This window comes from Nestor notabilis, unplaced genomic scaffold, assembly GCF_000696875.1.
Source record: "Nestor notabilis isolate BGI_N333 unplaced genomic scaffold, ASM69687v1 scaffold5780, whole genome shotgun sequence".
Taxonomy (NCBI): domain Eukaryota; kingdom Metazoa; phylum Chordata; class Aves; order Psittaciformes; family Psittacidae; genus Nestor; species Nestor notabilis.
Window position 1 is genome coordinate 55,877 of NW_009910569.1, and position 25,324 is coordinate 81,200.

The 25,324-nt window shown below is 40.6% G+C and overlaps 1 protein-coding gene across 1 annotated transcript in view; it reads left to right on the plus strand.

The window, feature by feature from the left end:
• Positions 1 to 18,084, plus strand: part of ST8SIA5 (ST8 alpha-N-acetyl-neuraminide alpha-2,8-sialyltransferase 5) — a 40,491-nt gene extending 22,407 nt beyond the window's left edge. Inside the window, exons 2-7 of the mRNA XM_010010666.1 lie at positions 4,020 to 4,112; positions 7,266 to 7,352; positions 10,456 to 10,600; positions 12,881 to 12,993; positions 16,495 to 16,587; positions 17,616 to 18,084. Of these exons, the coding sequence (XP_010008968.1) occupies positions 4,020 to 4,112; positions 7,266 to 7,352; positions 10,456 to 10,600; positions 12,881 to 12,993; positions 16,495 to 16,587; positions 17,616 to 18,084 (1,000 nt within the window). The remainder of the gene's footprint in view (positions 1 to 4,019; positions 4,113 to 7,265; positions 7,353 to 10,455; positions 10,601 to 12,880; positions 12,994 to 16,494; positions 16,588 to 17,615) is intronic.
• Positions 18,085 to 25,324: the final 7,240 nt, after the last annotated feature.

The following is a 25,324-nucleotide window of genomic DNA, read 5'->3' on the forward strand; positions in this document are numbered from 1 at the left end:
GCAGCAACAGGATATTCTGTTGGAGACATATTAACTCTGTTTTATGGATATAAAACATGACCGTCATTCGTATAAAGCTGAAACACAGCCCTTTTCTGTAGCGCAAGGAGTAGTGTAGTCAGGTTTGTCACTTGTCACTAATCAAGAGTATAAATCAAAATAAACTGCACTACACCCTTGTATCTTAGCTGGATATCACACTGAGGAAGATGATGAGGAGGACAGTTCCCATTTGTGCTAATTAAGCTTTCTGACAGGCAAATGTATCTTCGTTCACAGGGAACTACATGGTTTAGAGTGGGAGTTAATAAGCAGAAGCAGCACTCAGAGCCTGGGGAGTGGGTGAGACTGATGCTTCCTCTGGAAGATCGTGTGGGGCTGGTCTCCAAACACTCCCAGCAGGACCAGACCCTGCCGAGCAGAGGAGCTGTGTTTAAAGGACATCCGCGGGGGCTGAGGGAACCCATGTTCCTTGTGCTAGAGCCTGGTGTTGTGCAAAAGCTGTGTTCTGGGGAAGTACAATGTGAAGCACTTCTGCTGGAAAAGGTTGGCCAGTGCTCCAGGGACCTGCCTTTGTTAATTTGCCTCTGCGTCTGTAGCAGGAGGGGGATTGCTGGGAAACAAATAAATAGCATGAACAACTCTCCTGGGAGAAAGAGAAGAACCTTTTTCTAATAGTCTATTGACCAGATACTGTCTTGCAAATTCCTTAATGCTGATGTAACATCATTAATGCTTGCAACCTAGGTGCTGCAGCATCAGTAGCGTTAACACTAAGGAGGCTTAGTGCCTGGCTGTCTGCTTCAGATGTGGTTTTGGGGCTTATGAATGACAGCCCAGATGATGATTATTCAGTGGCTAAGGCATACCGAGTTAGTTTCAATTGAGCTTACCCCGTGGCCAGTAGCATCTTCTCCCTGCTCAGTGCAGAAGTGACGCTGTCTTTGCCGCAGGAGGCACATGTCCCATCGACAGTGTGTCATCCGGCCTGTTTCACAGAGCCTTCCTCTGCACTTCTGTAACATGCCAAATGGTGAATTTGGTGCTCCCGGTGACTGCTAGAAAAGCTGGAGCTGCTGTGTTAGAGACTTGTAGGACAGTTCTGTGCTTTTTGAAGCTGTAGGGTAATGCAATAACTGTCCTACAAGTATAATGTTGCCTCATGGACTGCCTTTCAGATCCAGAAGTGATTTATTTTTACCTTATACTTTCATCCTTACCCTTCTGCCTCTTTGGTAGCACATCTTTTTTCATTTCTATTTTCAGTTTGTGGCTTGGGTAAACAGTCAGTGATCAAAGGGAATGGCTGAGACTCAGGAAATTCATCTCTGTTCCATAAAATGACATCTTTGTCTCCAGTGCCACAGGCTGAAGCCTGCTTTCCCCTGCTGCAGCATTCCCACATGACAGCATGTGCTGTCTAGTATCTGAGCTGCAGTTCTCTAACTTAGCAGCAGAGCCAGAAGTGTGCAGGAAAGATAAAAATACACATTAATCTAGATTTCTGCCAATCTTACCTGTCCTTAGACACAAACAAGGTTCTGAAATCCAGTGTTAGGTGGAAGGGCAAGGCCAAGGCTGATAGACATTGCTTATGCCCAAAGAGGTAGGAGTGATGTGTAGCATGCTGAGTGTTGCATGGGGATGTATATGTGCCACTAGCTAACATGTAGAACATGTACATTCAGGGTCCCAGACTTGTCTGACTGAAAGAAATAAAGCATGGATACACCAGAATACAGTAGGAAAACTGAGTACTGCAGAAGGACAAAAAATTTTGTCTGGACTCCTTCAGCCCTGTAAAATTCTGTGACCAGTAAGAAGTCCTGGAGTGTTGATTCCTGAGAGAGAAATTTCAGTTTAGTTTATTAATTTTATCGGGAGTACATCCCCACAAGGCTGTGGCCTGGTGCAGCCAGGTGAGTTCTTAATCTGATCTCAGTTGGAGCAGCTCTCAAAGTATACAAGTTGCTCAGCTGCAGCTCAACGAGCCATGCACACAGGAGATGTGCCAGTGCAATAGATTTCAGCTACTCTTCAGTGAAGGCTGAAGGACCAGGTGAATGACTGAGTTGGAAGGAGAGCCCAAGCCTTTTGGTGAGAGTCCAGATGAAGGCTCATGTTAAGTGACCTGTCTCTCCCTTCCAGAGGCTCCAGAAATCTTCTCACAGATTTGTGACTGATTATGGAGTGCTATAAGTAGTGTAATTTCATAGAATCATGGAATGGGTTTGGGGGAACCTTAAAGCACATGTAGTTACAAGCCCCTGTGATGGGCAGAGACACCTTTCACTAGAGCTGGTTGCTCCAAGCCCTGTCCAACCTGGCCTTGAACACTGCCAGGGATGGGGCAGCCACAGCTTCATTGCCTTGAAAAATATGCCAACACATTTCCAAATAGTCACATTTTAAAGATTGCTGAGCTATAGTTTTGTTTGTTTTTTTCAGACAGTAATCAGACTACCTCTTTATAAGGAATTTATGATGTTCTCCTCCTGCCAGATTCTAGACAGAGGTGTCCTCCTTTCAGTCTCAAGGTTTGTGCCCCTCACTGGATGACAGAAATGGTTGGGATTTTGAAAAGCTGAGGTGGTGAAAACCTCAGGGAGAAGTGAGGGAGACACCTCCTAAAGCAGCCTCTGACAAGATAGAAACCTTCCCAGTTGGTAGCAGATTGCTTTGGGAGTCTTTTGGGCTTTTTTCAGTCACATACTATAGTCCCTTTCTCCCTTTTATGGGCTTTATCCGTGCTTTATCATGTTGGTGTCTGGATGTACTTAGAAGGCAAAATTCAGAAGCTGTTTGCTTTTAGATGCTTCTGGCCTTTGGAGGCCTTGTTGCAGATACCTGGAGAAGTTTTATGACACTCTCCCTTCCTACAGTTCCCCTGAGGGGTGTAAGTGCTTAGCATTTCTCCAGAACAGATCAACTTTGGATCCCCCAAAATTTTGATATTAACTACAAACATGAACTACTAAGGAATCTAACAAGGCTTTCCTGCTTAAGGATTATATATTCAGAACTGAACAGACATTCGGGTCAAATATGCTATTATTTTAAAATAACACAAACCCGAAATATTACATATCCAGTGACAGTTTAAATAAAGCTCTTCCAGGAATCTCCTATTTTTCTTTCATACTGAAAATTCAAAACATAGTTTGGAGTTACAACCTCATGAATTCTGAGAATTTAAAGGATCCATCAAAATAACTTGCTCTAACCTTTATCATACTACCTCCTCCTCCAGATTGTTTACTCGTACTTCTTCATTATGCTCATAACTGCTGTGTGGGTATGCACAGTTCTTAGGTATTAGGTTTTAATACAGACTTCTAATAATAAATGGTGAAACTGATACAGAGCTTGGTTTAAACCCTACGTATTTTTTTGTCATTTCAATACAATCTCTTTCAATTCACTGCATAGCCTGGGCTTTCTGTGGCCCCTAAACATGAGCAGCTAGCACTGTGTTTTGTTTCTTCTTCAGTCTAGTTTGGTGGCTAAGGTAGAGAAATTTAACCAAAACCCCATATATTTATGTCTATATTTTAATTAAGAATAGCACTGTCATTTGTGCTGAGCATTCAAATCCTTTCATTCTCAAAGCCAACTGAGTTTTTTTGAGAAGAAAATCGCAGCATCCTAACCCCTGCACGTATACCAAAAGAGTAAAGACCAATTAAAGTCTCAATTGCATAGAGCTATGCAAGTCTCCACAGACAAGGTGCAACCTCCAGCAGTTTGCTTTCCACCTAAGATCAAACTTTAAGGTACTCTTTTTTAAACTCTCAGCATATTCAGACACCAAAGGATGGGAACAGTGTTCCTTAAGTGACCAGTGCTTTCCTCCTGACTTTCAGTGGCAGCTGTCACATGCTGGCTGCTGGAAAGGTATTTGATCCTTGGGCTAGATAGCATAGTATCAAATCATAGATGACAGCTTTAAGCAAATTGCTGTTGATGTGTAAGGAAGTATTCTAGTCTAAGCCTTATTTATAATCTTTCTTCTTCTTCAGGTATTTTGAGTTTTATGAAGGTCCTTTGGAATACAACTCTACCAAATGCCTGGAATTACGGCAGGACATCATTGAGGTGAAAGTTTTGTCTATGTAAGTATGAATGCATGCTTGCTGGAAAGAATCACAGAATTATAGAATCAACTAGGTTGGAAAAGACCTTTAAGATCATAAAGTCCAACCATTACCCCAGCACTGCCAAGGCCACTACTAAACTCTGTCACTAAGGGTCTAATCTACACGGTTTGTGAACGCTACCAGGGACAGTGATTGTACCACTGCCCTGGCAGCCTGTTCCAATGCCTAATTACCCTCTCTGTGAAGAAATTTTCCTAATACCCAGTCTAAACCTTCCCTGGTGCAGCTTGAGGCCGTTTCCTCTTGTCCTGTTACTTGTTACTTGGAAGAAGAGACTGACCCCCACCTGGCTCCATCCTCCTGTCAGGCATTTGTAGAGAGCGATAAGGTCCCCACTGAGCCTTCTCTTCTCCACACCAAACCCCCCAGGTCTCTCAGCTGTTCCTCATCACACTTGTGCTCCAGGCACTGCACCAGCTCTGTAGTCCTCCTCTGGCCCTGCTCCAGCACCTCAGTGTCTTTCTTGTAGGGAGGGGCTCAGAACTGAACACAGGATTCGAGGTGCAGCCTCACCAGTGCCCAGTGCAGGGGGACAATCATTGCCCTGGCCCTGCTGCCACACTGGTGCTGATACAGGCCAGGATGCTGGTGGCCTTCTTGGCTGCCTGGGCACAAGCTGCTCATGTTCAGCTTTGTCAGTCAGCACTCCCAGGTCCTTTTCCACTAAGCAGCTTTCCAGCCACTCTTCCCCAAGGCCAGAGTGCTGCATGGGATTGTTGTGACCCAAATGCAAAGGTTACTTTTCAGGCAGGATGAAAATTATAACTTAAAATGACATTGTCAAAACATACAAGGCTCAAGAGATCCCATCAATAGGTACTGCATCAGAGATTCCTGAGGTTATCTTATATGTGCAAGTAGTGACATTAAAATTTGACCTGAGGTCCATTTAAGAAAAAAGGAAGCTTTTCACATAGATTGAGGTATTTTAGTCAGGCCCATTATCCTTCTTTGGAATAAAATACAGTGTAATATTTAATACCAGGTAATTAAAGAATAAGAACAATCAGAGTGACTCACAGCAAGAGTAAGAACAGCCAGAATGACTCACAGCTAAAGGCTCTATCATTGACAATGGCCAGTAGCAAAGGCTAAGAAATGAAACAAAAAGGTTAGTTGTACCTGATAACAAATAGCGTCATGGGGACTTGCTGGGTGGTAGATCGTGACTAGACTACAGCAATTAGAACAGACAATAGACTTCTATATTAATTTGTTTAGATCTTTTCTGAGCCCATTTGTACTTTTGACCTCCTCAACCAGCAATGAGTTTCACAAGTTAATAGGACTCAGTAGAAAGTATGAAAATGTAATTAAGAGAAACAACAAAATACCTGGAATTTGTCTTTTGTGGTCCTTTCATCAGGAGACTAATGAGGTGAATGAGGTGCATCCATGAAACCATAGTGATGGAATAGGGCCGAAAAGTGAGGCTGCCAGTGAAACTCATTGGGCAGAGCATAGCAAAGTGTTTTTTGTGTTGCCCTTTTGTATTTCCAGCACTGCACTGAGTTTAGGTGCTCAGATTATATCTAATTCCTTACCGTATCTAAAACCACTGGTTTAGTAATCTTACTGACAATCTATAAGGTTCGTTAAGGTCTGTAAAGCGCACTGAGAATCTCAGTGGAAAATGCAGCTATGCAAGTGCTTAATAAGCGTTAAGCAATCAAGGCTACAGAAAATCAATTTGTTGCTCCAGGTCTGTATGGTTTAAAGCATGTTTCCCTCACTGACTTTTTGCACAGAAAAATGTAGGTTGTGTCCTTGTCTTCTGTATTTGATACTGGATGAAGAGGATACACAACCAACAACTTCGCACTGCTTGCTGACTTGCAGTGCTTAAACATAAATAGAAAGGGTGAGAATGTCACACTTCTGCCAGTGTTCTGCTGAAGATGTGGAGTTTTTAATTGTTTTTCTGCATACCTATCAGATAGTACAGAGAATTACTCATTTTTCTTCTTCATTTTATCCAGTGTCACATAGAAGGTAGTAAACCCTTGCTCAGCTAGATAGAGTTAGCCTTACTTTTATGGTAGATGCCATTTGACACTAAGCTTTTTTACTGTGCTGGGCTCTTCTTATGTGCTTGCTTCTAATGTGCTACATTTCCTAAGTTAGCCCTCACAGTAATGGAAGATATCCAAGTTAATGTGCTTTGGTGAGCTACAGAAAGTACAGTATGACCTAATTGCTGGGAATTCCTAAGTGCTACTCACTTTAAATATATAATTATCTTAAAGGTCTTTGCTTTATTCGAACATCCAAAGCCCTCCCTGAAGACAACTCGTTACGACCTGTCAGTCTTAAAGTGATTTCAGACTTCAGAATTTCCTAGCCAGGTTATGAAATTGGTCCCTAACTAGATAGTTCCAAGGCCTTCATTATCCCTGTTGTCCAAATACATGTATGAACCCTAAGGCTGAAGTGTTTGGAACTGATGATGTCACCAAACATATGTTACCTTGTATCAGCCTAGTAGAAATAGGAGTGTCATTTTTTGGGTATAATTAAAAGTATATTTGCTAACAGAGAGGGAGGGAAAGATCCTCTTACAGTCACAGATGCTTATCCCTACACGTGTGCTCTTGCAGTTTATAAAATGGATTTAGCAACTGTGCTGTTCTGTAGCATCTCACGGATTAAGATAACCTCACCAAAATATAATGGTGGTTGGCCAAATTATCTGAAGTGTCCTCTTTTCCAATGCCCCCTCTGCTGGACCCGTCTGCTAGGTGCAACTTTCCTTCCAAAACTGCTGTAGTTGCCAGATGCTCATTAGCTTCCCAGCAGACTGTGGTCACACATACTGTAGTAGATGCTTCTTGCTTGATAATGCTTTTTTTTTATCCTGAAAGAATGGAGAGTGCCAATCAGGGAATAGAAACCAGTCCCAAATATCTTAAGAGGTCCATCTGTACTTGTGTTTTCATGGCTTAGAGATGCTATAGCTGAGCAGAAGAGGAAATAAAAATAATAGATTTTGCATTCACTAGACTGATTGGTTTGCGCTATCAAAAGCATGGTCCCCTGGCTGCAGCTGTTTTAGGAAATGAAGGCTTTGTAATGAACTGAAATTTAATTTTCTTTCTTTTTATATTTTAGGGTGAAACAGACTGAATTGTTTGACAGATGGAAGAACCTACAGATGTGCAAATGGGAAATGAATGTCACAGAAGCTAATTTATTCAAGTAAGAATGGTCCACATTAATAAGGCTGAGTAAGATTTACCTTAGTTTGTGTTTAGCTTCCTGTACAGAGATCAAACCTTCATATGGACAGCAAAAGTAAGCGTTTAATCACTATTACTGTTGGAGTACCATTCTTTTGAATAAATATCTAGCTTTTCCTGCTTCAAAAAGTCAACAGCAAGAGTGAAAGGGAGCTCTTCTGGCATGTGGAACAGTCTTCCCCAGAGAGGCAGGGAATTTGATGTGGGAAAGACTTCTAGGTATGATTCAGGCAGAAGTGAGGAAGGAGCCAAGCCTTAATGGCTGCACCTAATGCATCAACCTAACTCTCTGGTGGTGTAAAATTGGTAATATCATTGGCAACATGTCAAGTTTGTCCCTCAAAATACTCAAATGGGATTTTAGGTAGTGTCAGGCCTTGTTTATGACTTCCCTTTTTTTTTTCCTATTAAAAGCTGTTACTCCCTGACTGTCTGGATATTTTAACTGGTCTTCGGAGACCTCTGCAGTCAATTTCTGCAGCACTCTGTCTTCCTTCATGTGACTTCCTCTTTGCTGAAGATCCTCCATGGTGCTTTCAAAATACAACTTTTGAAACTGGAGTTGTGAAGTCAATAGTAGAGTGAAACCAAACCAATATTTGAATATTGAATAATGATATATTCAAGGGCCAAATTTGAGCAGATCTAGAGAAAACACATTATTTCAGAGTAAGTGGAATGTAGACTCTTTAAGTCTGTAAGTCAATGGCAGGATCCAGTGCTGTTCTTTAGAACAAGGCCCCACAATTTTCTCCTGAATTTTCTTGCATGATTGCAGGAAGTAGCTGTCATGAGTTAATGAGAGAATGTGGAAGTGCATGTGTTAGTTAGTCATTAACATCTTTAAAAATAACTAATTGTTAGTCCAAGGCTCATAGTACTTTTTCCAGTGTGAGCTCCACACATTTTTTGGGGTTTTTTAGTATACTTTTTTTTTCCGGAAATTACTTGATGGGCAATTATCAGAGCCCATTTTGAAGACAGGAGCCATTCAGGATTAGAACGTACTGTCTTGAAGACTGCTTGGTATAAGAGAACTAGTGATTGTACACAGACTGTGAAAAACACACTGAAGTATGGAGGCCAGCGCAGAGGTAGGAGCAATAAAAAAGGACTGTCTAAGGAGGACCATCATTCTGTTTCAGGCCACCAGCACGAGCACATTAAGCAAAGAACTTCTCTTCATCCTATGCGGTACATTGAGAGAAAGAAGAGATGAAAGACTGTCGCTGGCTATTCTTGCCTGACTGATGTATCACTGCTTAACAAACTCCTACTAGCACCTAGGTGTAACCTAACCGTTATTAGCTGGTTCCAGGAACAATAATCAAGGTAGTCATGGAAAAAAAAGTTCAAAGTTTGTTTCATGAGACAGAGACTTCACTGTGTGAGTGTGTAAAATGTAGTCCCTTAAAAGCAGACCAAAAGCTCTGAGTTTGGAGGTAGACTAATAGGGGGCTAAAAAGTGGTGGTCTAATAACACTGAGCTGTGGCCTTTTGAACTTTGCCGATTCTGGACCATTGGGTGAGATGGGGGAATCTAGCAAAAGTTAAATGGCAGCTATTTAACCAGCAGGGATAGAGAAAGCACAAAAATCACACTACCTTTTGTATCTGGAGACTAAGGAAAACAATTTCCTTTACAGTATTTCTCCATCAGGTATCAGACATTTACCTTAAGGAAGACCAGTTGGACATTAGATTAAAGAACAACATCTTTTCAATTCCTTAATGCAGAAGTGATGAAGAGGTTTTTCATACGTGAAATATCACAGTTGAATCCCACTACCTGCTTGTAATTAGAAATTATTCCTTGACTTACTCAATCTCAGTTGCTGCCTTGATCTGGTCATCATATTGTGTCCTTCTGCATGAGTCAAGTATGTAATAGTAATTTGGCATTACTGAAATATTTGCATAATTCTGTATTTGCTTTCTGGTGCTTGTAATAAAGCCCGTAAAGAACTGCTGCCTTATTCTTCCAACTCATAATGAGGCCACATAGCCCGGAGGCAAGGTATTTAATTTAGGTTATTTGAGAGCCATTTGGCTTTGTTTTCATGTTTATGCATTTGCCATGGCATGTATTTTTCATTAAAGGTATAAGATGTATTGACTGAGAAACAAACCAACTCTGTAGCAGGAGTGAGCTGAAGTGAGGGCTTTCATTTCCACCAGTGAAAGGAGAAAAGTATCCAGGGAAAGATGAGAGCTAAAAAGTGAACCCCTATTTAGAAAGCTTATTTTCCTATTTAAATTTCATATGGATTTATGTTAAGTAGATCAAAACTGACCTTTTTTCTCTCATGCTGTGAATCCCACTTTTGGTGTTTCAAAACTGTTCCTGTTTGCATTGGAATACCTGCCACTTTGTCCGAGGGACAAAGAAAATTTTGGCCATTTGTCTGAGATTTTGGAGTCAGAGCCATGACCAGTCTGCTTGGCACCCATCTGTTGGGGCCACATTGCCTTCCTGATACACACATACAAGGTCAAAGGCAAAACTAAGACCTTTGAAAGTATTTTTGTAATTGAATTGTGCTGTGCTCCACAGTTGTCTGGTAAGTGGGGTAGTGTCTTTAGGTATTGCTGTGTTTAAGTCCCTGCCTTGCCAAGCTTTCCACATCCCCATATGAATACTTTAACCCCTACATTTCCTGCCCAGTGGTGGGTAAACAATTTACAAAAGGTCAAAGACCTCTAAAGCAGACAGGGACTAATTCATTAGGATGGTTTCTCTAGGATTTTGAGGGCAGAAGCTCAGTTTCAGGGTCTGGAGCAGGACAGAATTTGCGCATGTATTTCCTGCAGTCTCGAAGAAGCAGGTACAGAGATCTCTTTTCTTCTTTTCTTATTTTTTTTCTCCATAAGTTATATAATCAGGGGAAATTTCACGGAATCTGAATTTTCTAAAGGAAAATCCGGAAGACTACCATTTCACCCCTCCTACAGCTAAAAAGTTTCTTTTTGCTGAAAAAATGCCTTGTTAGGAGGAATAGTAATTGCAAATCCTAAAGTGTGCTATCAGCTCCTTGATCTTATTTCTCTCTTTCATTTTACAGGTCTACTTTGTCGAGGTGTTGCAATGCCCCTGCCTTTCTGTTCACCACCCAGAAAAATACCCCATTGGGAACTAAACTGAAGTATGAAGTGGATACTAGTGGAATCTTCCATATCAACCAGGAGATCTTCAAAATGTTTCCAAAGGTGCCTCATGCTTCTGCCCATTTGAAGAATCAGCTTCACTCTACTTGCTGCATTAGATACTATAGCCAAGCATTTAGCAGTTGGCTGTTTGACATTTCTACAAACTTTATTGTTTTTACTTTGAAAATGTTTATTTTTTTATATGATATTTTAGCTGGTTATCCTATTGTCTATTTTTCATCTGCTCTAGTATACAATATATAGATATTTTTCTGCAGAATATAACTGAGCTAGTAGCAAAGTGGCTAATGAAATAACTTCAGAAAACTGAATAAAAAAAGCACTTATTGATCAGAACTTTCTAAAGGGCAATATTCATGTACAATAAATCCAACATTTTGGGTAGATCTGCTTTTTTGGGAGCATGATTATTTTATAATTCATATTCACAAAGATTAACTATTTTTATACTTGTTTCTGTTTGCAGATTATCTGTGAACAGGCTGCACAATTTTTAAATATATTCATCATAATGATTATTCAAAACCTTTTCATCAAATAAACCTTGACCTTAGGGCCATTCAAAGTTATAACCAGGGGGCTATTCCTATTGCACATAGCAACTGATGTTCAGAAATGGGTTTATATGACTGCTGATTTATAATGGGGCACACCTCATGAATATAAAGTGGCATATTTGGAGGGGATAACTGAAATTTATCCTTTCCAGAAAGTCTGAAAAATATTCAAGTTAAGTCCTTTGATTTGTGCTATTAAAGTTGTCCTTCAGGGTCTAACCACTTCTAATCCATTTGCTTTTTGAGCACTATGAATAGGTTGGGTATTGCTGTTATCTAAATGTGCACATGGGGAACTGGAGCAGAGCAGGGAAAGGGCCTGTATCCAGGAAAGCACTTTAGCATCTGGAGCCATGCAAAGAATGGATATATCTAAGTCTAGAAGTATTATCCACAAAACCCTGCCTGACTGCACAGATGAATGCATGAAAGACTACATAAATGCCTATACTTTTGCTCGGACTGCCTTATAGCTGCTGTTGTATTTAACCAGATATGCCTTCAGGATGCTTTGAAGGTGCTATCATGTGCCAAACTACCTTTGGGATTCCCTGGGCAGCATCTTTGTGGCTAAAGCCCTGCTCTGCCTAGGAGCAGGGCTGCAGCAAGGTAAATGTAGGAGATGAAGGGCTGAAAGCACGAGAGCAAGACTGTAAAGACAAGAGCCTTGTGCTTAGTGCAGAGACCAGGCTTCTGACCTCTTTCTCAGGACTGCAAGGGCATTTTGCGTTAAGAAATTACTGGATAAAGCACAAACAACTCTGTATTTCCTCTCTGTAAGGCAGCTGCTGGTTTTCTGAGACAGGTGTAATTACATGCCCTTTTGCCTCATTGCTTACGAATGCTGTGGAAAGACCCTGGGAATATTCACCCAGAAATGTCATGCCACTATTGCATCTCTCTGTAGTCTGTGGTATGAAATTATTGATAAAATATGTATGTACTGAAACAAGCGCTTTCATGCTTGCATAAGCACATCTCTACATATTCATAAGGTGTAGCACTGCTAGGTTCTGCGTCACAGCCCTCTCACCCTAACGGCCCACTTCTCAGAGATGTGATTTTCACTTTCTCTGGCTTCAGCAGCAGCTGCATGTCTGCATATGAAGACAGAATTTTGCCCAAAGAGTACAGAAAGATGTGTCCTGCACAAGTCCAAATAGATGCCTGGCCAAAGGCTGTAAGCACTGCTGGTAATACAAATGCTAATTAATAATAATGGATACTATTAAAACACTTAGTGGTAGCAAGCACTAAAATCTGGTCTAGGTTCTGATAAATAGGTGTAGCGTGCTGTCTGACTTAGAGTTCTTGGGCTTTACTAGGTGCTCTGGAGTGAGCAGACATCTCGAAAGCAGGACATCAGAGCCTGAGGAGTGAGCAGTTTGCAGGCAGCTCAGAAGGCAGTGCCTGGGGTACACTAATTTTATGGTTCATGCCTTCATGTGGAAATCAAAAGGGAAAGCAAGTTTCTAAAATTACTGCTTCCATTATTAAGTCTCGACAAAATCAAGTTATTGTTTTTTTCCCCTCTGAGTTAGTTGCCAATACTGTATCTAATTGCAGAGAAAACAGTCCCATTCATTTATGTACATCATGGGAATATTGTGGGACAGAACCAGTGTCAACTTCCTATGATGAATGCACCTGCAGCAATATGCAGCTGCACCAAAAAAAAAAAGAAAAAAAAAGGAAGTAAAAAAGAGACTCATTACCTCCATGTTCTGGGATATTTATCTAATTCCTTGCTGTGATCTTGCAGGATATGCCGTACCACCGCTCCCAGTTTAAGAAATGTGCAGTGGTTGGGAATGGAGGAATTCTGAAGAACAGCGGATGTGGCCGGGAGATTGACAGTGCAGACTTTGTGTTTCGGTAATCACCACAGCACCAATTTCATTTTTGCCTGTTTCAATGACAAATAAAGGATTGAAAAGCTATTCTCTCTCACATGGAAACATGGGATTTGCCAAACTGGCTGTATCAAGCCTGCTTTTTGCACAAAAAGTAATGTTTAAAAAAACCCCCACCTACTCTATAATTTTTATTTTAAAATTTGAGGAAGTATTTCTCCCTGACTCCATATGGTTCATCACTGGTTTCTTGATGAAGCATGATGTCCTCTTTTGGAACATCCCCTGTACTCAGGTTATGATTTATCCTTCCATGGACTTTAGCCTGTAAGCAACATCCTGTGGACATGATGGTTTTATGGTGCAGTTCTGAACCAGAGGCCCAACCTCTGTTATGTGACAGGCAGCTTGGCCAGATGTTAATAGCTCCATGCTGAACATCTCACATGTCTCCGAGGCGTGCTTCTGAGGTGGTGCAGAGCTCCACTGGAGTGGAGCTGGATAATGGGAGTTACAGTAATCAGTACTGGTGTCTCCAGGGTGTGCAGGTTGAGTGTCTTCTTATTGTACTCCCCAAGATACATGGAGTTATCCAGGTTTTGCATAGATTGGGATGTCCTACAGCATGTGTCCCTGGTAGCGGAGTTCAGCAGCACTTTTATCATCCTTAATATATATGGGAAAGATGTTTTAATTATTCATATGCATGACTAATCCCTCTCTAAATCCTGTTAAGCTCTTTGCCTGGGTCATGCCGTATGACAGCTAGATCACAGATTCATGACCTGTTCTGTAGAAGAGAAGAATATTCGCCTATTTTCTGATCTTGGCTATGTTGCTGTTAGTTTAGAATAACTGTGCATGAATCAGTGAATTTATCTGATTTCATACCAGCAAAAATTAGGCCAAATTTTGACTCATTGCGTTCTTAATTTAATTTGGCATCAAATGAGAAATAAAATTTTACAGGTCTTGCCTTCACTATTCGTTGTTTTCAGACACTTGCGTCTTCCTTTTGTGCCTGCTTTATAGGGAACTATTGTTTTAGTTTTAATCTGTGAAACAGTCCAGGCTTTACATAATTTGCTTCTTAAAAGCCTACTGTACCCCATGTATATTACATAATTATTGTAGACTCCCTCCTATGGTATTGGATCACAGCTATCAGTATGGTTGAAAGGATTGGTACATGTTACACATGGAGATCACAAGCTGATGAGTGGACGTGGACATAAGAGCAGCAAATATCATAATTTATATATAAGAACATTCAGTGGAGGTCCCGTTTTACCACTGACGCTCTCCCTAAAACTGTACCAAAAACAGATAAAAAAAGAGCTGATCAAATCACTACAGAACTTAGAAATTGGGATGCTGCTGGTATCAGTAACTAACTAAATAAAGGCTTAAGCGGAACTGAAATATTAATAAATACACTAGGACTTGTGCAAAAGAAATCCCTGGTTCCCTATCTCCAAAACACATGGAACCAGCATTACACACAAAGACATGCTGGTGTTTAAGAGCTTACAGTCTGCTGACAGAAATTTTAAAGCAAAGCTTGTGTTTAAGGCCAAGTCTGTACACATCTACCTTCCAGTCTAAAACCAGTCCACCAAACTGTCAGGAATCTTGGTCTCCAATGAAATAATTATTCGAAATATTTCAAGAAACAGCCCATGGAGCACTGCTAACATTCAGTGATAACTTCAGGACACTCGGGAAAATCTTTTGTAATCAGGAAGATTGTGGCCAGCAGGATGCAAACAATATTTTTCTATGAAAATAAATTCTGATAGCAATTAATTACAGTACAGTAGAATAGATAAACTACATGCACGTGAACTGCATTTACAGGTTGTTATTGTCTATCTCCATCTACTGGCCAGAGTAGGTAGCTGTGATGAAACATTGGATGCATTTAGAGCTGGAACTGCTCTCTTCACAGGGATGAATTTTTTGGTCGTAGGACAAAAGTACAGTTTATGAAGATTGTATCATTTTTATGAGGAATTATCACTGTCAGCAAATTCAATCTTTCTTAATCACAGAATTCTATAGCGTTTTGTGTTGGAAGGGACCTTAAAGCTCATACAGTTCCAACCCCCTTTCATGGGCAGGGACACCTTCCACTAGAGCAGGTAGCTCTAATCCCCATCCAACCTGGCCTTGAACACTGCCAGGGATGGGGCAGAGTTTACTGTTCAAAAACATTGAAGTTAAGTATGTGAAAACCTATTCCAAATACAATCTAATGAGCACAGTTCCCAGTCCTAGGTGGAAGTGAGGATGCTAGAGGATGTAAGAAGGACGTTGCATGACCTAGAAAGAAGAGTGCTGGAAATAACATTGCCTATAAGAAGGAGGAGAAGGATGAGGTGGCTAAAAAAAAATTTCTGACCTGATAGAGAGGGATGCTCTGGAAGATAGATGTGAACTCCTGAGTCTGAGAAGGACTTTGGAGGATTATTGTACTTTCTTCTCCTCCCCACTCAGCCTCTCCCTGTGACTGAGAAATGATGCTGACAGCTGAATGGTAGTATTGTGAAAACACTGAAATACCTTCACAGTTTTCTCCTGTTCAGCTTTGATCAGTATTTGGAAATACAGAAACGTTTGGGAATTAGGCACAGCAGTATTTTTGAAATGTGGAGATCTTAACAGCGATGGCTTTTATTGAGGCTTGTAGATCAAAAGTTTTCAAAGTGCCAGCAAGTATCTAACTGGCTTATTCTGAGTGTAAAACCAGTTGCAACGCCACTTATGTTGCCTCTGATAAAACACACACTGAAGGGTTTTTTTACCTGGATTTCCTATGAAAGTGAGCTTGTGAGATAGGGTGTGCGTATGCGTGTGTGTTACAATAACTTCAGCATCTCTTGAGGGATGCTCTAAATTTTGTGAGATAATGAATCTAGGTCAAGGAGGTTGGGCAAAGTCAAGGTTTGCAAGTCTTCACAAGTTTGCTCCTATTAGCTTTTACATCCTCTGGTGAATCTGTAGAGTCGGAATTGCTGCTTTTACACTGCACTGGGAGATACTTATAAAGGGAAAAGGAAGGGAAGTTTTTGGTTAATTAGGGCTGGACTGATTTGTCTCATGTGGAGCATTTTCTCTAAATTCTCTTGGGTATGAAACAAAGCGTGTTAAAGGCAATGTTATAGTTTATCTCTTAATTATTTAAGTTTTTGATTTTATAGGCTGATTATCCTTGAGGCTTCACCCATTTCTCATCATAACTGTCAAAGTAAATAGCTGACGTACTATTAAGGAAGCAAAATGAGTGAGCATTAGCTACATCTGCAAAAAGTCTCAGGGAAGCTGAGAGATCTTCATATTAGCCCCTTATAACTTGTTACTTTAATGCACAGTTTGGACATCAACATGTTTTGATACACTATTAAATTCTCAGTCTGTTTCTAGATTTGTTGCTTGGAAGAAATGTTTAAATCAACTCTACTTTCTAGTCCCGAAAAGGTGCAAGGAATTTTTTAACCTTCTTACTAATTTCTTTCCTTTGTAGATGCAATTTGCCTCCTATATCTGAGAAATACTTAACGGATGTTGGAGTGAAGACGGATGTTGTGACTGTCAATCCCAGTATAATTACCGAGAGGTATTTCTGGTTTGTTTTTTTTTTTTTTTTTTATTTTTTTATTTCCATTTCCATTTCTATTGTTTTTCCAAATCTAGCTTTCACTTAACTCTACCTGTTACAGAGTTTTCTTCCCCCCAATATTACTTTCAACTGACATGAGGAATCATATATTTCATTCTGAATTGGTATGTGGAATCAGTAACAACTGGTAGAAATCTGTTATACGCTTCGACCTGCACATTGGTGACAGAAAGTGGGAAGCTGATGAACTAAAATTGAAACAGCAGAGCTGTCCTTCCCCTAGATGGTTTGTGCCATGCTTACAAGTCCCAGGCAAATATCTCAGAAACATTCAGGGTGGAAGCAACTGGATCCCACCCTAAACGCTTAATGTAACGCACATTGTCCTATGCTTTTTAAAAAACCCAGTTAAGCTTCATAGCTAGGATTGGCTGGGTGATTTTAATTTTAGATTTGTTAATTCCTTAATGCCACCTTGCTGACAGGTCTGAGATCATGCGGCTAATTAGTGCCTTCCTTTATCTCCAGGGGAACGTGCATCTTTTCTCAAGCCACATAAAATAATTTGTGTGCATTTTGGATTTCAGTTGTCTTTACAGTTAGACATTTTAGACTTTTACTCTGCTTTGGTGTTTGCCACTTTCTTATACAGTTCTGCACTGCATAGTGCACTATACAGCTGTCCACACCCTGAAAATTTACGTCCTTCTTGTAGTAAAATGAGAAGTGAGACATGATCAGAGATGTCTCGAAAGTTTGTCTGCTGTTTAATAAATGTATTGCCAAAAGAGAGGAGAATATGTATCTTTTTGTCCTCTGCATTTTTGCCGTATATTTGATACTGATGTTTTAGCTAGAAATCTAAATATATTCTCCTCGTTAAAACTGAAACGTCATTAACTCTTTATCAGAATTACCTCTTAATCAGAAATGTTTCAGTAAAAGCCCATTGCAGTTTTCTTGTCTGCTGAGTCCTGACTGAGTCTGTGCTGGTCTCACCATCTCTCGCATCATTTTCCCTTTAGATTTCATAAGTTGGAAAAATGGAGGAAACCCTTCTACAACGTGCTACAGGTCTACGAGAACGCTTCTGTGCTGCTGCCAGCTTTCTACAATACTCGAAACACGGACGTTTCAATCCGGGTCAAATATGTCCTAGATGATTTTGAATCTCAGCAAGCTGTTTATTACTTTCATCCGCAGTATCTCATCAATGTCTCACGCTACTGGCTCGGCCAAGGGGTGCGGGCCAAGCGGATTAGCACTGGGCTGATCCTGGTAACTGCTGCCCTGGAGCTCTGTGAAGAGGTCCACCTTTTTGGCTTTTGGGCTTTCCCCATGAACCCCTCAGGGATTTTTATAACTCACCACTACTATGACAACGTGAAACCTCGCCCTGGTTTTCATGCTATGCCCTCAGAAATCTTCAATTTTCTCCACATGCACAGCAAGGGGATCCTGCGGGTGCATACTGGCACCTGCAGCTGCTGTTAATGGAGATGCTTCTTCTTCTGACGTAAAATAACAGTAACTTGATGCCTATGTATGGTGTAGAAGGTTTTATTACACCCTGAGATTATGCAATAATTGTTTGATATAAATTTCCTCAAGGCATTGCATCCCTAGGATCTAGGATACCAGCATCTTTTCTGCTAGCAGAGTTGGGTCCATAACAGTTTAGGAGAAGCAAAACTCTTCTGTCCCAGGGTATACACTACCCTGAAAAGCAAGTCAGATAAGAAGCACATTTCCAAATAGGTTTAGGGATAAACAGAGCACATTGATATATTTACCATTTCACTATGAAGAAAGCACCAAACTTCTGAGGAGAATCAGTGATGGAGAATTTTAGTGTAGACTGAATGACTTTACATAGGTTTCTGAATCAAGTACCCTGGGGCATTGCCAGATTTTAATGAAAACGTTGTTCTCTGGCATTTGGATTTTTGAAAATACTCTTTGGCATTGTAGTTTTAAGGGGAAGTTTATAGCTTGAGGTCTTTCTTCTGTAATGTCACAAAATACTGGTGAAAAATAGCAGATAGATGTGATAGGAATAAACAAGATCACTTTATGAGTATTTTCAGCCACGATAGAAGAGAGTTAAACTCGCATTCACTGCAACAGGTAACTGTGTTGATCATGGTGTGTAATTGTTGTAGAGTTTTTTCTTCCTCCCTGTGTCTTGTATTTCTGGTCTCCTTTGCTGATCATGTTTTCTTTCTCGTCGTCTGTGATGCTTTCCTTCTAGCTAACACATGAGCAGTGTGTGTACTTCGTTCTGCAGTGACTATTTCAGCTTCAGATTTTAGACCTTGTTGAAGGAATGTGCTCCTTCACACTTCTGTGAGCTTGTCTCGGACTAAATGGCAAGGATATTATGTGGTTATATTTTCTGAGCTGATTTCTTTGGTTCAGGTATCACAATGTACGACAGGAAAAAGCATTTTCTCATTGACTTTTGTTAAAGACTTTGTAAGAGTATGCGAATGTTGACTCGCTGTTGTGCAGGTTGAGTTAAACACTTTCAGGTACCTGTTAGAAGTTCTGGCAGGAAATGAAGTTAAAATATACTGAAAATACTTTGTGGTTTAGATTATGATGCTTATTTTAAAATTATCTCAAGTTGTCATATGTCTTATTTTAGCAATTCTGTATGTTAAGAATGTTATTAGGATAGTAAAAGGGCTGGTGAATTCTTGAGAACGTTACCAGTGTAACTCTGTCAGTTTTGCCAAGCTTAATTTTCCACCTGAAACAGTTAAACTGGCAAAATCCTGATGCAGAAAAGATGCCACATATTGCTGGATTTTATTTTGGCTGCCAAACCATGGTGTAGTAGGCTGCTGGTATATGCTTTTTCATATTGGTATGACTGCCTACACACAAGGGTGAGGTTTGCTGTTTCAGCTGTGCTGGCATAGTTAAATGAAGAGAGTTTCCTCATGTATATTCTTGGTGTGAAGCACTTGGGCTGTTGTCCAGTGCCTTGTCATGTCTTAGACTACAAGATCTTTGGTCAAGGATACAGAGTTTAAAGTTCTAGTTCTATATGAGGGATGCTTTTTTTTTTTTTTCCCCGGGGTGGGGGGAAGGGAGGATAAATCCAAATCTAAACTTGGATTTTGATTTTGTAATGCATGAATGCACAAAGCTTCTTCTAAAAGCCTCTGTGCTATGCTGGGAGCTGTGAATGTTGCTCACGCTACAGATAAAATGATCAGAAAGGAAGTGAAGCACTATGGTCAGCCGTTTTAGAAGTCCCTACTGACCAGCAGTGACCTGGATGGTATGTGAGAGTGTATTTCCTTATCTTTACACAACACTCCAGAGGTTTAATTATGTTAAAAGCAGCCCATATCCTTGATAAAGGTGACAGAACTTACTTGAGAAATACCAGTCAGGGGTAGGTAAAGGACCTGTGCTTAAGCTTTATGTGTTTGTGGTGTTGTGCTTTTGGTCTTAGAGGTACATAGTGTGTTAGTGAGCACCACCTTGTATTGGCTAGCTGTGAAATATGCAGCCTGCTAAGAATGAACTTGTAGATGAAATGGCTTCCTTGATTTATATGCAAAAGAGATCTTTGTCTTTGCTGTGTTTTGTACATTTATGTGCAAAGGGCTTTGATAATGAAGAGCTGTAATGAAAGTGCTATTTAGAGAGCTGTGTGACCCTGAGGGTTGGCTATCTTGCTGTGCATTAAGCTTTATGATAACAGTAATGATGCTGGAGCTGATAACTAGAGCCCTTACTCCTTATTCTGCCTGAGTATGGGACTAGTAGTGACTTCAGTTATTGCTTTGCTGCTGCTGCTTTCCTAAGGTTACCTTCTTTAGTAAGGGATTTTTTTTACTATGGTGATTGAAGTGATTGAAGAAAAACAACTGAAAGGAGTCTGATATGTTGTGAAAGATGCTTGTGAAAAGACGGGAAAGCACTTGAGAAGCATCCATATGTTGGAAAGAAATTGTGCAAATCCCTCTTTTTAGTTGCAAAAATCCTTTTGGGCTTTTTGGCCAGGCAAAAGGATAAGCAAAACTGCACTTACAAGGTCACAAACATTTCCTTTCCTTTGTTTGCTTCATATAAATGAACAATGTAAGTTCACCTAGGCTACACCATAATAAGTGCAGTTTTACTGTGCTTAGATTTTGATTGGTAGTAAATCTATAGCTACTATATTTTTTTAACGATTTTAAAATGTGTGTGCAGGATACATGCACATATGCACCAAAGGCACAATCTTGCCACATTTATTAGAAAAGAGCTCCCATTCAGGTGGGTATTTTATTTGTGTAGGGACTGCAGAAACAGGCCCGGACATGTCTGTGAAGGTGTATATAGGTGTATAGTTAGGTGTAAAGAATGATTTGCAAGCCAGAAAGAGATATATGTAAAATAGTCCTTGAGATGAAATGCATGTTGCAACATGTTTACTTTCTGATTGTTTTTTCAGGTGTTGCTCAAAAGATGATTGAAAAACTGCGGCATTTGTCAGAAATGCCACATGCAGAAGCTTTCAGATATTTTTTGGCCTCTTTACCTTGCACTGGGTGCTGGAAAATCAGGTTTCTGCTGCTGTACTGCAGCATCTGTGCGGCTGAGTGGAAACTGTGTGGTCTGAGGGTCTAAGGACGGACCCTACCTGCTGCTCTGTTCTCCATGGGTAGTAGATAAATACTGCCTGGGAGATTTTAGCTACTTGGAGGTCACTACCTGTGCCATGTCACTGTGGGGTGTGTGAGCCAGCTTTGGCCAACCTGAGCTTCTGCCCGTCCTCTTTAAATGGGTGAAAAGAAGGGCTGTTGCAGAAAGAAGGACCCTCCTTGTTTTCTTCCATCATTCTTTTGTGTAATGAACATATGAAAATACTCTTTTGACATCAAGAATATTTCTGAATTTGAGGCTATTTTGTTTTTCCTTCTCCCACGCAGTCAAAGCTCCAAATGTCCAATCTTAAACTTCTTTGAACAATGGGATACCTGAGTGGTAAGAAATGACTGTCAGGAGGCTGGGTGTGTTTTCTGCACGCTGTTATGGCAGGTAAAGGGCGTGCATAACGTATTGTGCTTTCCCACAGAACAGGCTGCAGACCCCAGACATATCCTCCAGTACAAAAATCTGATGCATCCAAGAAGACATGCAGTCAGCTGTCTGGTATGACATCCTGAGCTCAAGCTGTAATCCTGGCTTTCTTGCTGAGGATATGAAATTCGAGACAGGGAGAGAGAAAATTGTAATATCATGGTTTAATCCCCAACTTCTCATATTATTTAAAAGAATCTTAAGAAGTTTCTGAGATCTACACACACTGGCAATGCAAATTGAGTTGGAAAATCATAACTAGGACTGCTTCTCCTTTATTGTCAGGTCAACGGAGGAGGCTTATAAATCTTCCAGTGCTTTCATCAAAGGGAAGGAAGTATTTAGTTGAAATAGTTTAGCTGCTTGCTTTTGATTTATGAAATCCAACTTTACTGATGGACAGAATGGATTAAATGGTGAGAGAGCCATTATAATTTAGCATATTTTCTGTGATTGCAACAGAGTTGTCACAGCCAGCTCATGAATTGCAAAGGGAGAGCCATGCCTTGGCAGCTCCTCCTGTTGTGACCTCAGAGAGGAGAGGCACCATGGTCCCCTGGAAAAGAGATGTAAAGGGAGTACAGGAGATTGCAACCAAGGTTCAGTGCCTTTAGCACTGTGAAGTAACACAACAGAGATGATAGATGAAGTTTCACAGCTTTGCAATGGTCAGGAATAGCTATTCTGGTCTCTGACAAAAGCTGCCCCCACGCAGCCTTGACTGATGGTAAATTAAAGGTGATGCTGACTCGGGATGGTTAGATGTAGTAGACGGAAGGAAATCAACTCTAAGAATAGTCCACTGTGCGGGGGTTTGGTGAATCAGTGGAAATGTTGCTCAGACCTTGAAGGCAAAAACACTGGTGGTGACACAGCTATGTGGGTGTGCTGCCTGTGCTTGGCTCTCCAAAGAGCAATCTCTGGTTTGCATGTGAGGAAAACCAAGGTGGATAACACACTGAGACATGGAGCCAGAGGAAATCTGTCCTTTTTCATCTCCTGAGGCCTGGTGGCTTCTCAGCAAAGCTCCGGTCGTAGGGAGCATGAACTAGGGTAGTGAGGATGGAGAGCTCTGAAGTGGCCCTTTCTCCCTATCTTGCTTGCATCCGAGTGTGCAGAAAACTTTGGAGCTTTGACAAGTGTATGAAGAAGGAAACAGCAAAATTCAGCAGTCCCTATGGGCCAAATTCCTTATGAATTCTGGAGTGACCTGTTTTTTTAGGAATGTAAGAGTCAGTGTCAATGCTTAGGGCCCTTTCCAAAGTCTAGTGGAGCCTGTGGAAAGTTCAGAGAAAGCCTCCAGAAAGGGCCCTAATCATGGGCAGGAGGATCAGCCTCTTGTCTCATACTCACTTGATTTCAGATATGTTTTTTAATATTGTAGATACTGTGCAGTAGTAATACTGTGTTTTTAACGGTGTGCATAAACAACAAATTTATCTGGAAGCAGAAATGTTGTAACTATCACTCCCCTTTCCAGATTATAGCACTTTTCATCTTTTCAAACTCATCTATGCAAAGCAGCTCATTGTAATAGTGTAAATCACCATATGAAATCACAAATGAACCCTCTGTACATGACTGTGTGTATGCACATCACATGCCTCGAGAAAAGAGGTTTTCCTGCTTGCTTTCAAATACCAGCATAGAATTCATCAGTGATGTGAATGTGTTCAAGTCAGGATTCATCCCATTCCCTTTGAAACCAGCACAACATTCATGTTTGGCTTCAATAGATAAAAACCATCAGGTCCAGTGCCTGTAAGTAAAGCCAATAACCTGCATCTCCCCAGAAAGCCTCCCAGACTATTACAATTTTATGTCTTGCGATCATCCTGTCTAATGTGGGTGAGGCTGTTGGGCATCCCTGTGTTGTCTGCATGGTATTCAGAATCAACAAGCAATTGTACTTAAGTGCTTCTTTTAAATAAAATTAAGGGAAATCCAAATGTATGCTAGGTGTTAGAGTGAGGGACCTTGGGCCCCATCAGCACCTCCAACACTCCCCAAAGCCCTGAGCTTCTGAGAAATGTCAGAAAAGAGGGACTGGGCCACAGTGGGAAACTTAGAGAAAACTGTTTCAGCGCTTCAAGGATTGAAAGCTGTAAATATCTTACTGACATGTCTGACTTTCCATTTAGAAACCTTAAATGTTCTTGGTGTTTGATCTTTGGGTAAGTTGATGTACATTTTTAACTGTACTAATCACTGTAAAATGTGTTAGCATGTAAAATGGTGACAAATTAAGCCAGCATAATCAGACGCTGTGTTGGCTAGTTCTTGAAGTGTCTGTTCTATCTGAAACTGTCTGATGGACCAAGACACTGAGGTATCTCCAGTTCTCCATATGGCTTATGTAGACTCTGGTTATTACCTGTTTTATCAATGGGGAGGAAGCAGAGTTGAATTAATCTTGATTTTTTAACCATGTTTTGGTCAAGTGATAGACACTTATGTGTGACACTAGAGCCTGTCCCCTTAGAGACGAGGAAAACTGCCTGTACCTGCTCTATCTGGGACAGGACATGGGGATACTGCTTCATTTCTGGGTCCTCTTTATTGTCAACCATGAGGTCCCAGAGCAAACCTCTGCATTTAGCCCATGTAAGTTGTATTGGACAGCTGCTGCCTGTTGAATGTGTCCCCTGTTTTCACCTAGTGGAAAACAAATGCTTAACCATGGACATACTGAAGCAAAACTGTGTGTCTTCACTCCAGGGGAGCTTGTGGCTGTTACAAATATAAAGCTTATTTCGTGTTTGTTATTCCTGTAAGGTGGTGATAGCGGGGATGGAAAAATCCAAGCAGAGTCATGGTTGTTTCATGCTGATGTTAATCCCTCGTGTCCATGGACTCACCTTTCTTTTTTCAGCTTTCTACCCTGTAATTTTTGCTTATTGTTTCTGTAGCTGTATTGTGGTTGTAATAGAAAGACTATCAATTGATGTAAGCCATAACTAAAGCAGTAATCAGGGTATTTTTTTGGTCTGTGTCACTGTGTTTGAAAGATAATTTAATTCTATTGAATAAACCACTTAAACAGTTTTACGGGAAAGGCAATCTTTGGGCCACTTTTTGTGCCTTCACGCTCATTTTGTATTTTCTGCTGTTTTGTGTGTTTGAACAGAGAGAGCTGGAAGCTCAGCTGATAGAAATTGGTTTGTCTAAGTAGAGAAAATTATAAAACTTTGTATATATTTACAGATATATAAAAGTATATGTAGGGCTATACAATTGTATAAATTCAGAATCTGGTATTTTGCTCACTGGATGTTCAATGTACATTCCTGCATTGTAGCCTAAAATATGTATGGGCACAGGAGAGTAATTTATTACTGAAAGTAGTAATCTGTGCACCGATAACCTTTGAAAACCCTATGCAATTCCTGGGTTTTTCCTACTTATGCCTTACTAATGGCTCTGTCCATTATTCTCTTCACCTTTTACATAAACTCATCTTCCTTGGGTCTGGTCTATCTTACAAAAGCTGCAGTCTTACAAGCGTAGACTTCCAACAATATTCTCAGTACCAGGAGAATTGAATCATAAATGTAAGAATATTTATGCAGATACAGAATAGCAGATGGAACAACCATATATTTTTTGGAACTGGGTATTTTCTTATGGCATTCTATTGTTCCTAGATTGT